General features: G+C 50.8%; 1 protein-coding gene across 1 annotated transcript in view; it reads left to right on the top strand.

Annotated features, from left to right (window-relative positions):
* The window catches only part of LOC115542902 (serine/threonine-protein kinase WNK1-like), a 102752-nt gene that overhangs the window by 88154 nt on the left and 2098 nt on the right, over positions 1–12500 (top strand). The window contains 5 exon segments of the mRNA XM_030355394.1: positions 459–551; positions 5111–5152; positions 6659–6825; positions 10611–10664; positions 11968–12500. The exon segment at positions 11968–12500 is cut by the window's right edge and continues 2098 nt beyond it. Coding sequence (XP_030211254.1) covers positions 459–551; positions 5111–5152; positions 6659–6825; positions 10611–10664; positions 11968–12345 — 734 coding nt within the window. The 3' untranslated portion in view covers positions 12346–12500.

The following is a 12500-nucleotide window of genomic DNA, read 5'->3' as shown; positions in this document are numbered from 1 at the left end:
ATCCATACGACCCAATATATAATATTACCGTACAACTACCACGTCTTTTTCGAATCTCACCCTCAGCATCTCTCTCTCGGTGTCCTTCTTTCGATGTTTAAAGTGCAGTGGTGACTAACAGACTGTAAGACTGTCCTTGTGTGTTTCTGTACTCTCCTCTCCCTTTTCCCTCCTTCTCAATAAACCGTCTTCCTATCTTTCCTGTCTACATCTCACACCATCCCTTTCTCACTGTCTCATGCTTTCTTCACCTTTCACTCTCCTGCCTGTCCATCCTTTGACCATCTCTCTCTCTCTCTCTCTCTCTCTCTCTCTCTCTCTCTCTCTCTCTCTCTCTCTCTCTCTCTCTCTCTCTCTCTCTCTCTCTCTCTCTCTCTCTCTCTCTCTCTCTCTCTCTCTCTCTCTCTCTCTCTCTCTCCATTGGCCACGGCTGTCTCTCCACCCCTCTCTCTCTCCAGGCTGTGTAAAGTTCAGCTGGGGTTCGGAGCGTCTGGCCTTCAAGCCTGGTGGCAGACGGACGCGCTTTCTGAGTACGCCCTGCTTGGCTCTTTGTGTGTAACGCTTTATTTCTTTGGCCTTCTCCTTTAAAGTGTCTTCCTGAATTGTGTTGTGACTTTCTCTCTGTGTTTCTGTCCCTCCATCCGTCAAGTCATCAGTGTCCTCTTGTCTTTACCACGGTTGTCTTCTCTTTCGGATTCATGCTCTCTGATACCGGACGGCTTTGCTGATAACCTGTGCATAGGATCAAAATGAATATGGCTACAAGACGAAATTCACCTGGCTCCAGGACAAATTACATAGCGTTGCAAGAAAGAATTCATAGGGTTACAAGACAGAATTCATAGGGTTACAAGACAGAATTCATAGGGTTACAAGACAGAATTCATAGGGTTACAAGGCAGAATTCATAGGGTTACAAGACAGAATTCATAGGGTTACAAGACAGAATTCATAGGGTTACAAGACAGAATTCATAGGGTTACAAGGCAGAATTTATAGGGTTACAAGACAGAATTCATAGGGTTAGAAGACAGAATTCATAGGGTTAGAAGACAGAATTCATAGGGTTACAAGACGAAATTCATAAGGCTTCAAGACAGAATTCATATTGTTTTGAGACTAAACTTATATGATTACAAGTCACAATTGATGCAATCTTAAAGACAATAGTCATGGTGGTTATGAGACTAAATGAACAGGGTTAGCAAGTGGCAGAATAGAGAAACTAGAGGTCATCTATGTTGCTTACCTGAGCAATTGATAAGATGGTCCCAGTCCATAGTTCATCTCAACATGATATATGGTATACTTTGGTTTAGCCAATAAAGGATGCTTTCCCGGACTGATGCAGTTTGTATTCAGGGAGTGACTTTGCTTGCTAAGAGAAAGCTTAAGATGCTGCATCATTCCCACTCCAGAATACATCCAAGCCCTATTATATGATGAATTCCTTCAAGAAATTTGAGTTCAATAGGAACTTAAAGCAGGAACAGCTGCAACAATTCATTCCAAAGAAATTACACAAATGTTTCTCATGTCTCTTGATAGAGTATCATTTTGTGTTCAAACATATAAGTTTGCTTTTAGTCTAACAGATCAGTGTGCTTATGGGCTGATTCCAACCGCACCAGAGCTTTGTGAAGTACCGGAGCAGAGTGTTCAATCCATTCTCTGCTTCATTGGTTTCAATACCAGTTGAACTAGGACTCAGCTTAAGCTTCTGCCCAGCCCTGGTGTCTCTACGGCATCAAGACAAATTAGAAGGCAAGCAAGTGTAGGCCTGATGACTTGATAGTTTGGGTTTGTATTGTTTTTATTTTTAGAGTTACATATTTTTATATAAGCTTTATTATTATTCAATTTACGACTTTTTTTATATAGTGTTTTTATATGGTTTTATGTATTCAAAGTTGGAATTTGAATATTTTATTGCAATGAGCACTTCAAAAACCATGACATTTCAAAAAATACTTCAAGTAGCATGTGTGTGTGATTACAATTTATTTCATGGATTCCCATCATGAAATTATGTCATTGTTTATATTATTAGGTTATTATACATTTGCCAAGTGATGATGCCTTGTGGATGTAAATGAATGAGGTCATTATTACACACATAGAACTTGCATTTTAAAGTGAATAATAGCTTAAACGAATGCTTAAATTCATGTCTCCTTCCTGATTGGTTGTTGATCTGACCCCCCCCCCCCCCGAGGCTCTCCTACACTTCCTCCCTCACTTCCTGTTTCCGTGCACTCTTCCTCACGCACTCTCTCACCTCACGCACTCTCTCACACACGCACTCTCTTCCTCACGCACTCTCTCACACACGCACTCTCTTCCTCACGCACTCTCTCACCTCACGCACTCTCTCACCTCACGCACTCTCTCACCTCACGCACTCTCTCTTCCTCACGCACTCTCTCACCTCACGCACTCTCACCTCACGCACTCTCTCACCTCACGCACTCTCTTCCTCACGCACTCTCTCACCTCACGCACTCTCTCACCTCACGCACTCTCTCACCTCACGCACTCTCTTCCTCACGCACTCTCTTCCTCACGCACTCTCTTCCTCACGCACTCTCACCTCACGCACTCTCTTCCTCACGCACTCTCTTCCTCACGCACTCTCTCACCTCACGCACTCTCTCACCTCACGCACTCTCTTACCTCACGCACTCTCTTCCTCACGCACTCTCTTCCTCACGCACTCTCTCACCTCACGCACTCTCTCACCTCACGCACTCTCTCACCTCACGCACTCTCTCACCTCACGCACTCTCTCACCTCACGCACTCTCTTCCTCACGCACTCTCTCACCTCACGCACTCTCTCACCTCACGCACTCTCTCACCTCACGCACTCTTCCTCACGCACTCTCTCACCTCACGCACTCTCTCACCTCACGCACTCTCTCACCTCACGCACACTCTCACCTCACGCACTCTCTCACCTCACGCACTCTCTTCCTCACGCACTCTCTTCCTCACGCACTCTCTCACCTCACGCACTCTCTCACCTCACGCACTCTCTCACCTCACGCACTCTCTCACCTCACGCACTCTCTTCCTCACGCACTCTCTCACCTCACGCACTCTCTTCCTCACGCACTCTCTTCCTCACGCACTCTCTCACCTCACGCACTCTCTCACCTCACGCACTCTCTCACCTCACGCACTCTCTCACCTCACCCACTCTCTTCCTCACGCACTCTCTCACCTCACGCACTCTCTTCCTCACGCACTCTCTTCCTCACGCACTCTCTCACCTCACGCACTCTCTCACCTCACACACTCTCTCACCTCACACACTCTCTCACACACGCACTCTCTCACACACGCACTCTCTCACACATGCACTCTCTCACACATGCACACCCTCACACATGCACTCTCTCATGCTCTCCCTGTCCCGGTAGAGGCAGGGGGGTCTCGATGGGGGAGGACTTTTTAGAGGCTCAAATCCAAAAAGATAATGATAGATAAGGTCTGGGGGAGTGATACAGAGCTAATGATAGGTGAGGTCTGGGGTCAGTGGGGGAGTGATACAGAGCTAATGATAGGTGAGGTCTGGGGTCAGTGGGGGAGTGATACAGAGCTAATGATAGGTGAGGTCTGGGGTCAGTGGGGGAGTGATACAGAGCTAATGATAGGTGAGGTCTGGGGTCAGTGGGGGAGTGATACAGAGCTAATGATAGGTGAGGTCTGGGGTCAGTGGGGGAGTGATACAGAGCTAATGATAGGTGAGGTCTGGGGTCAGTGGGGGAGTGATACAGAGCTAATGATAGGTGAGGTCTGGGGTCAGTGGGGGAGTGATACAGAGCTAATGATAGGTGAGGTCTGGGGTCAGTGGGGGAGTGATACAGAGCTAATGATAGGTGAGGTCTGGGGTCAGTGGGGGAGTGATACAGAGCTAATGATAGGTGAGGTCTGGGGTCAGTGGGGGAGTGATACAGAGCTGATGATAGGTGAGGTCTGGGGTCAGTGGGGGATTGATACAGAGCTGATGATAGGTGAGGTCTGGGGTCAGTGGGGGAGTGATACAGAGCTAATGATAGGTGAGGTCTGGGGTCAGTGGGGGAGTGATACAGAGCTAATGATAGGTGAGGTCTGGGGTCAGTGGGGGAGTGATACAGAGCTAATGATAGGTGAGGTCTGGGGTCAGTGGGGGAGTGATACAGAGCTAATGATAGGTGAGGTCTGGGGTCAGTGGGGGAGTGATACAGAGCTGATGATAGGTGAGGTCTGGGGTCAGTGGGGGAGTGATACAGAGCTGATGATAGGTGAGGTCTGGGGTCAGTGGGGGAGTGATACAGAGCTAATGATAGGTGAGGTCTGGGGTCAGTGGGGGAGTGATACAGAGCTAATGATAGGTGAGGTCTGGGGTCAGTGGGGGAGTGATACAGAGCTAATGACAGGTGAGGTCTGGGGTCAGTGGGGGAGTGATACAGAGCTGATATTGATAATGATAGATAACTCTTGGGGTCAATATTCGCCATGGACCCTGCTCTGTGTGGGGGCCACAGGGCTGCTTAGGGCTCAGAAATAGGGTTTGGTTTCCTGAGAGCATCTTAGATCAATGGAAATAGGACTGGGCTCCTTTCTCCAAGTATCCAAGTATCCCCAAAGAACCTAGGGGCCATCCTGGGTCTAACCCTAACCCTAACCAGGAAACCCGACCAGAGCCTCGCCCCCTAGGGGCCATCCTGGGTCTAACGCTGGCTCGCCCCCTAGGGGCCATCCTGGGTCTAACGCTGGCTCACCCCCTAGGGGCCATTCTGGGTCTAACGCTGGCTCGCCCCCTAGGGGCCATCCTGGGTCTAACGCTGGCTCACCCCCTAGGGGCCATTCTGGGTCTAACGCTGGCTCACCCCCTAGGGGCCATTCTGGGTCTAACGCTGGCGTGTTGCAGGGTTACACATTCAGTTCAGCAACCAAGCTTAGATCCAAGATGGCTCCTAGGTGTATGAGACCCGTTAGATGTCTTCCATGAACAACTGCAAATGTGTTTCACTGGCGGGTTTTAAATGTGGGGTTGGGGGGGTGGGGGGTGGGGCTTAACTCTGATTCTCTCCCAACCCTCCAATCATTGTCTTCCGGCTGTACAGGGAAGATGGTGAAAAAAGTCTGCCCCTGCAACCAGCTCTGCAGTAACTATCTCTGTTTTTGGCCTTCTTCCCCCTCTTCATCTCCACGTCCGTTGCTCACGCTGTCCCTGCTCTCCTCCTCTCTCACCCCCCCTTAAAAAGCACATAATCCCACACAAACACCCACACACCAACTGGAGCACAAGGCCCTCTAGTCTAGATGGAGTCTGCATTCATGTCCTCCCCTCCCCTCCCTTGTCATGGTTGTTATCTCTAGACTCCATTACCCACAATCCACTCTGCTGCAGACATTCCTGACCAAGAATGACCTCATCTTTATTTTCCTCCATTTTATTCAGCATGAGATGACAGTTTTTTTCTGACATTGCCTCTTATATTTGTTTTATCTTACCTTCTTTGGTGGGGACGAAAATAGCAGATCAATTATTCATATTCATAAATTATTCAAGATGAAATTGCCCATTTAAATTATGCTATTGAATCTGTTGTCCACATGGGGTATGCGTCAGCTACGTTTAGACCAATTATAATGATCAGCCTTTTTCTTAAAGTTTGGGTTTTTGCATCATTAATGAAGAGGCTGTTTTCATTAATGATGATGCCTTTACTGCAGTTTTATGATAATGTCCCTATCTTAGCTTATTGCTTACAAATAAAGCATATTTTGGGGAAAATTAGGAATTATTTAATCTAAAATACTACATTCTTCAGAAAATTGATCCAGCAGGACATTGTGACATGATATGTTGGTCCTTTCAAGCAGCCCAATGGTGAGGTCTGCAGTGGCTGCAGAAGAAGACATCCCAGTTAAACATGTTCTAATCAGGTAGATTAGGGTTAGGGTTAGTATGGAGTCAGCTTTCCTCCATAGTTTGGAAGAGCACAGATGAACTGCTCATGTCGTCATTCATCTTTTCCATGGTCGTCCTTATGTTGTCTACCTACCAGCTCCTGGCAAACACAAGCCGAGGGAAACAATAGATGAACCATTACCGCCACCTGGTGGCCACAAGTGGGACACCATTGAAACGTCAGAATAACAATTGATTTCTTAATGGATCTCACTACAGCCCTAATACATTCAGGGCGGGTCAGATTGACAATGATTATGGTTATATTGAGTATTTATAGTTCAATTAGAGCTAATAGGGAGAACATTTCCTGGTTCATCATAACAGACCCATCACTTGTTCAACTTATCATTTGGAATTTGTTTTGCTAAATAATATCCCACCTTGGCCCTTAACCTCCTGCTTCTGACTCCTGACCTGTGTGTGTGTGTGTGTGTGTGTGTGTGTGTGTGTGTGTGTGTGTGTGTGTGTGTGTGTGTGTGTGTGTGTGTGTGTGTGTGTGTGTGTGTGCGTGGCATACATGTGTGAGTGTGCTTCGCCGCACCACCTGATGGTCAGGACAAAGAGTGCATCCTCAATCCCTCCCATAGAATGCATGCCTCCCTCCTCCCTCCCTCCCTCCCTCCCTCCCTCCTTCCCCATGTCTGACTGCCCTATCCACGGAGCTCAGCCCCCCTCCCTCTGTGTGTCTCCCCAGGGACCAGCAGCACAAACGCGGTGGGCGGCCTGGGCCAGAGCCAGAGTGGTTCCCAGTCCCTGCCGGCCAGCATGTCAGCCGCCACCCACCAACGCAAAGGCACCTTCACGGACGATCTCCACAAGCTGGTGGACAACTGGGCCCGCGACGCCATGAACCTCTCCCAGGTGCTGATGGGCTCCTTATGTTCCCATGATGGACCCCCTCCTGGAGCCGGGAGACTGTAGGCTACCAGAATCTAAAGGGACTTTGATACAGCTGGTTTATGGTATGAAGGTGGAGTCACAGCGAGGGTCCTTAAAGAGCCCATGCCATTAAAATCACATTTTTCCTATTGTTTGTTAAATAACATAGGTCTGAATAAGTTTGTGAGCTGTGGTAAGTTTGAAATCTATGCAGTTTGTCTGCTGAATGCAATAGGCAATGAAAGGAAAAAGGCAGAAGAAATGAGCCGATCTGGATAAGGTGACACTGTGACGTAGCGTTGTCAAATTATTATTCATGGCCCTGCCCACTTGGTTGGTTCGTAACCACCCACAAGAATTCTGAAGGAGTCGTGATTGAGCTAGTACTAAATGCTAATACGTGTACGGTAGTTGCTTAGTTCGTAGTAACAGGCTAGTTACAGAATTTTGAATGCAATGGCAGAACGACATCGAACTACATGAACTGCGACATGCTGCCTGCCACCGGTTGCCGCGAGGCACCACCGCCGCGAAGCACCACCGCCCGGCAGCGGGCAGCCGGGCGGTGGTGCCTCGCGCCGGCAGCAGGCAGCAGGCAGCGCACGGTTCTGTCTACTACAGATTGATGTGGAAGTGGAAGAACCAGAGACGTCGGAGAACCCGACGAAGTCCTTTGTGATTCATTATATCGTCTGGACGTGCACACAGCTTTTGGCCGTGATAATATGTATTATTTGATACAGATATCTATGTAGTATATGATATTATTTAGATATAGAGCTCCAGGACTGTAACGCAAGTGTTGTACACTTCCTTGTTATTTGGATAACCATTCTGCTGTTGGTGTGATGGCGCATAACACGTCGGACTCTCGTCTATGGTATTTCTACAACTAGACCCGTAGTGGGGGTTATCTCAGCCATGGTTGAGAATGAATTGGGGGAAAGAAACTTTGGCTTTGACTCCCTGAAGTCATGAACCACGACATGGATGAGAAAGGGATTGTTGACCGCGGTCGTCTCCCGCCGGAGCCTCGCTGCCGATGGACCATCGCCTCGGCTTCAGGATGCGGTGATTAGCGCTGACCGCTGCCGAGGCGGCGGGAAGCAGGGCTCAAGCGGGATACATTCGCGGCCAACAATCCTTTTCTCCTCCATGTCGTGGTTCATGTAGCCTACTTCAGGGAGTCAAAGCCAAAGTTCCTTTCCCCCAATTCATTCTCAACCATGGCTGAGATAACCCCCACTACGAGTCTCGTTGTAGAAATACCAGAGACGAGAGTCCGACGTGTTATGCGCCATCACACCAACAGCAGAACGGTTATCCAAATAACAAGGAAGTGTACAACACTTGCGGTACAGTCCTGGAGCTCTGCTCTATATCTAAATAATATCATATAATACATAGATATCTATATCAAATAATGCATATTATCACGGCCAAAAGCTGTGTGCGCGTCCAGACGATATAATGAATCACAAAGGACTTCGTTGGGTTCTCCGACGTCTCTGGTTCTTCCACTTCCACATCAATCTGAAGAAGACGCGGTCGTTTGAGATTCATAATAACCTATCGTCTGGAGGCTCACACAGCTTTTGGCCGTGATAATATATATTATATATTATATGATATAGATATCTATGTATAATATGGGTTTCTAAGAGCCATTACGATACATCCACCGTAAACAGAGCGCATGGTACCGTGGCTACAAGCTGCTCAGGGCCAGGTGATAATATATATTATATATTATATGATATAGATATCTATGGATAATATGGGTTTTTACGAGCCATTGCGATACATCCACCGTAAACAGAGCGCATGGTACTGTCAGTGGCTACAAGCTGCTCAGGGCCACACCCCCACCCCCCTCCTTGACCTGCCTTGACACGCCTACCGTATACAGAGCGCATGGTAGTGGCTACAAGCTGCTCAGGGCCACACCCCCACCCCCCTCCTTGACCTGCCTTGACACGCCCACCGAAACAGCGCGTTTGAGGGAAGCTCAATGTGCGACTGTTTCGGAGTGACTGTAACTCTGCACCACGGCTGAATTTCGGGGACGTCTTTGAATACTGTGTTTGTGGCCCACTAATACCTATATTAAAGCATCATAAAATAGAATGGCATGGGATCTTTAAGGAAATCCCTTCACTGTGCTGCGTCCAGGGAGAGCCGTTTTAGCCACAGCTCTGACGGTGTGTCTAGCCGTGTGTGTGGAGGCTGGCTGGGCTATCAGCCCCACCTGGCCCGTCGGACTGACTCTGGGGCTGGGTGAGGCTGCACACCTGTTGTGTGTTGAGAGGCCAATGTGTTATTCTTATTTCGCCTAAGCCCTGTTGCTCGTTTGTATGCTTGCCAGTGCGGGGCTGTATTTATTAAGCCGGTTGCGTTCTTTGATTTGATCGCCAGTGAGTATCTTGGGGTTCCAAACGTCGCCGTCACTGTATTTTCCTAGTGCACTGTTTTTCGGGCGCATCGTTGCTCGGGTGCTCTAGCCCAATGCCTGATTGCCTAGAACTGCGCTCATTTCTCTCCGGTGGGCTGCTTGGATTTCCAAGGCACGCCGTCACTGTGTTATTGTCGGGGTGTCGCGTCGTTGCTTGGGTGCTCCCGCCTAAAGCTCGACTGCCTAGCCTACTAATTAATTTACTTGCAATTCATTTTTGCCGACATGTTAAGCGCCCATAATTGTGTCGCCTGCATGGCCTCCCTGCATGGCCATGACCTCCCAGGATTGCCATGACCATTGCCCTGCATGTCTCGGGGTTGAACACCTGAGGGAAGCAGTGTCAGATAACCAATGCATGAACTGTAGCCTCATACACTGAGGCTAGCTAGGTTGGCTGAGGTGGAGGGGGGACCAGGGTTGCCCCCTTCGGGTCTTGGTCCTAGTGGCACCAGGCGCCGTGCCTCGGCAGCTGGGGGACCCCCCGGGAAGTCCCGTTAGGTCGACAACTTGGCAAACCAAGTGGATACGCTGTCGGATGAGGTTGCTCAGATTAAATCCCTCCTACAGAACGTCCAACAAGCTCAGGGTGTACCAGCGGCGCCCCCTGCGGCTGCGCAACCTACAATTTTTCCAGAGGATGACATGCTGTCTACAGCTGCGTCCTGACGCCTCCTCCTGTGGCGTTGGCTGTCTTGTCAACGACTTCGAGCCCTTAATGATGAGCACTCCTCGTGACCTTTTTGGTATTAGTCATCCAGTGCTAAAGCACTGCCTCTGGCGGTCATTAGGAATGAAAAGAACGATAGTTACGTATGTAACTATGGTAACTACGACTTCTCCGATTCCACGAGAAGATCCAGTTGGAACAGATCCTCGGGTGACTTCCAGAATATATAGACATTCTCGGGTCACCCAGTTGTCACAGGTAACTTTGTTGGTATAATTACTCGACCTGCGCATGCGTGAGATGGAACATCCAGTGCTAAAGCACTCGCCATCCGGAATTCATAGAACCGTAGTTACATACGTAACTATCGGTTTAACCGGTGCACATTGATTTCTCAATGTACACCATCTGTGCAGCCTCACCCTGCCTAGAGTCCAATCAGTCTGACTCAGGCCAGGTGAGGCTGCTTCAACCAGCCATCACCTCACACACTCCATGCCATGGTTATGTTTACCTGTGAACTCTATTCATCCAAAGAGTATATAACCCTGTCCAGTCCTTTGATTGGTGGTCAGGGTGTGGGATTACAGTATCACTGAAGTCTCAGCGTGATCTGATGTCGGCCATCTGTTGTCTGGTTCTCAGGGCAAGAGGAGCACCAAACAGCCACCGGCCCCCCCTCCGACACACAGCTACGATGTAATAAAGACACACACACACTCGCTCATCTTGTCTAAAGGAGCACTGTGCACGTCTTGAGGTGTTATTATGACCTGCTTGTGTCAGTGACCCTCTCTGACCGCCTGCTCCTCTCTTACAACTCCTCCTCCTCCTCCTCCTCCTCCTCCTCCTCCTCCTCCTCCTCCTCCTCCTCTGACTCCTCCTCCTCCTCCTCTTCTCTGAATCCTCCTCCTCCTCTCTGACTCCTCCTCCTCCTCTCTGACTCCTCCTCCTCTCTGACTCCTCCTCCTGCTCTCCTCCTCCTCCTCCTCTCTGACTCATCCTCCTCATCCTCCTCCTCTCTGACTCCTCCTCTCTGACTCCTCCTCTCTGACTCCTCTCCTCCTCCTCCTCCTCCTCTCTGGCTCCTCTTCCTCCTCTTTGACTCCTCCTCCTCCTCTCTGACTCCTCCTCCTCCTCTTCTCTGAATCCTCCTCCTCCTCTCTGACTCCTCCTCCTCCTCTCTGACTCCTCCTCCTCTCTGACTCCTCCTCCTGCTCTCTGACCCTTCCTCCTCTCTGACTCCTCCTCCTCATCCTCCTCCTCTCTGACTCCTCCTCCTCCTCTTTGACTCCTCCTCCTCTCTGACTCCTCTCTGAACGCCTGCTCCTCTCCTCCTCTCCTCCACCTCCTCTCTGACTCCTCCTCCTCTCCGACTCCTGCTCTTCCTCCTCCTCTTCCTCATCCTCTCTGACTCCTGCTCTTCCTCTCTGACTCCTCCTCCTCTCTGACTCCACCTCCTCTTTGACTCCTCCTCTCTGACTCCACATCCTCCCTGACTCCTCCTCTTTGACTCCTCCTCCTCTCGGACTCCTCCTTCCCTCCTCCTCCTCCTCTTCTCTGAATCCTCCTTCTCTTCTCCTCCTCCTCCTCTCTGACTCCTCCTCCTCCTCTCTGACTCCTCTCCTCCTCCTCCTCTTCTCTGAATCCTCCTCCTCCTCTCCTCCTCCTCTGACTCCTCCTCCTCGCTGACCGCCTCCTCCTCTCCTCCACCTCCTCTCTGACTCTCCTCCTCCTCCACCTCCCCTCCTCTTCCTCATCCTCTCTGACTCCTGCTCTTCCTCTCTGACTCCTCCTCCTCTCTGACTCCTCCTCCTCCTCTCTGACTCCTCCTCCTCCTCTCTGACTCCACCTCCTCTCTGACTCCTCATCCTCCCTGACTCCTCCTCTTTGACTCCTCCTCCTCTTTGACTCCTCATCTTCTCGGACTCCTCCTCCTCCTCTCTGACTCCTCCTCCTCATCCTCTCTGACACGACTCCTCCTCTCTGACTCCTCCTCCAGGTCAACCAGTCCGCCCACCTGACCAGGAAGTACTCGGCTCCTGGCCAATTGTGCGGCAGCAGCATGGGAGGCTCCGCCCACACCCCCACGTCCCTGGCCAGCCGCAAGAGCTCTCTGTGCCCCCCCCCTCCCCCCGCCTCGGGCACCCCTCCGCCCCCCACCTTCCCCCCCCGCCCCCCCGCGGCCTACAGCGCCCAGTGGTCCGGGCCGGCCCCTAGGGCCCCGCCGCAGCCCGGGCCCCTCCTGGTCAGCGCCTCCCAGCCGCTGGGCCCCTACCCCCCCACGGCCCCCGGCCACACCCCCCAGGGCTTCCACCCGGCCGCCCCCCTGCAGAAGTCGCTCAGCACCCCCGGGGGGCCCAACCTGAGGACCACATGAGGCCGGGGGCTGCCGATCACCGCGGGACCGGAGGGGGGGTGGGGGGGCAGAGGGAGGAGGGGAGGAGTCTGAGCTGCTGCTGCAGAGAGGGAGGGAGGGACCTGGAGGGCGGCGCTGATGACCTCAACCGGCTGAACCAATCCAGCGCCTCTGAA

The sequence above is a fragment of the Gadus morhua genome, chromosome 4 (assembly GCF_902167405.1).
Source record: "Gadus morhua chromosome 4, gadMor3.0, whole genome shotgun sequence".
Lineage (NCBI taxonomy): Eukaryota > Metazoa > Chordata > Actinopteri > Gadiformes > Gadidae > Gadus > Gadus morhua.
The sequence above is the reverse complement of the archived record's forward strand: the minus strand, read 5'-3'. Positions and strand labels throughout refer to the sequence as shown.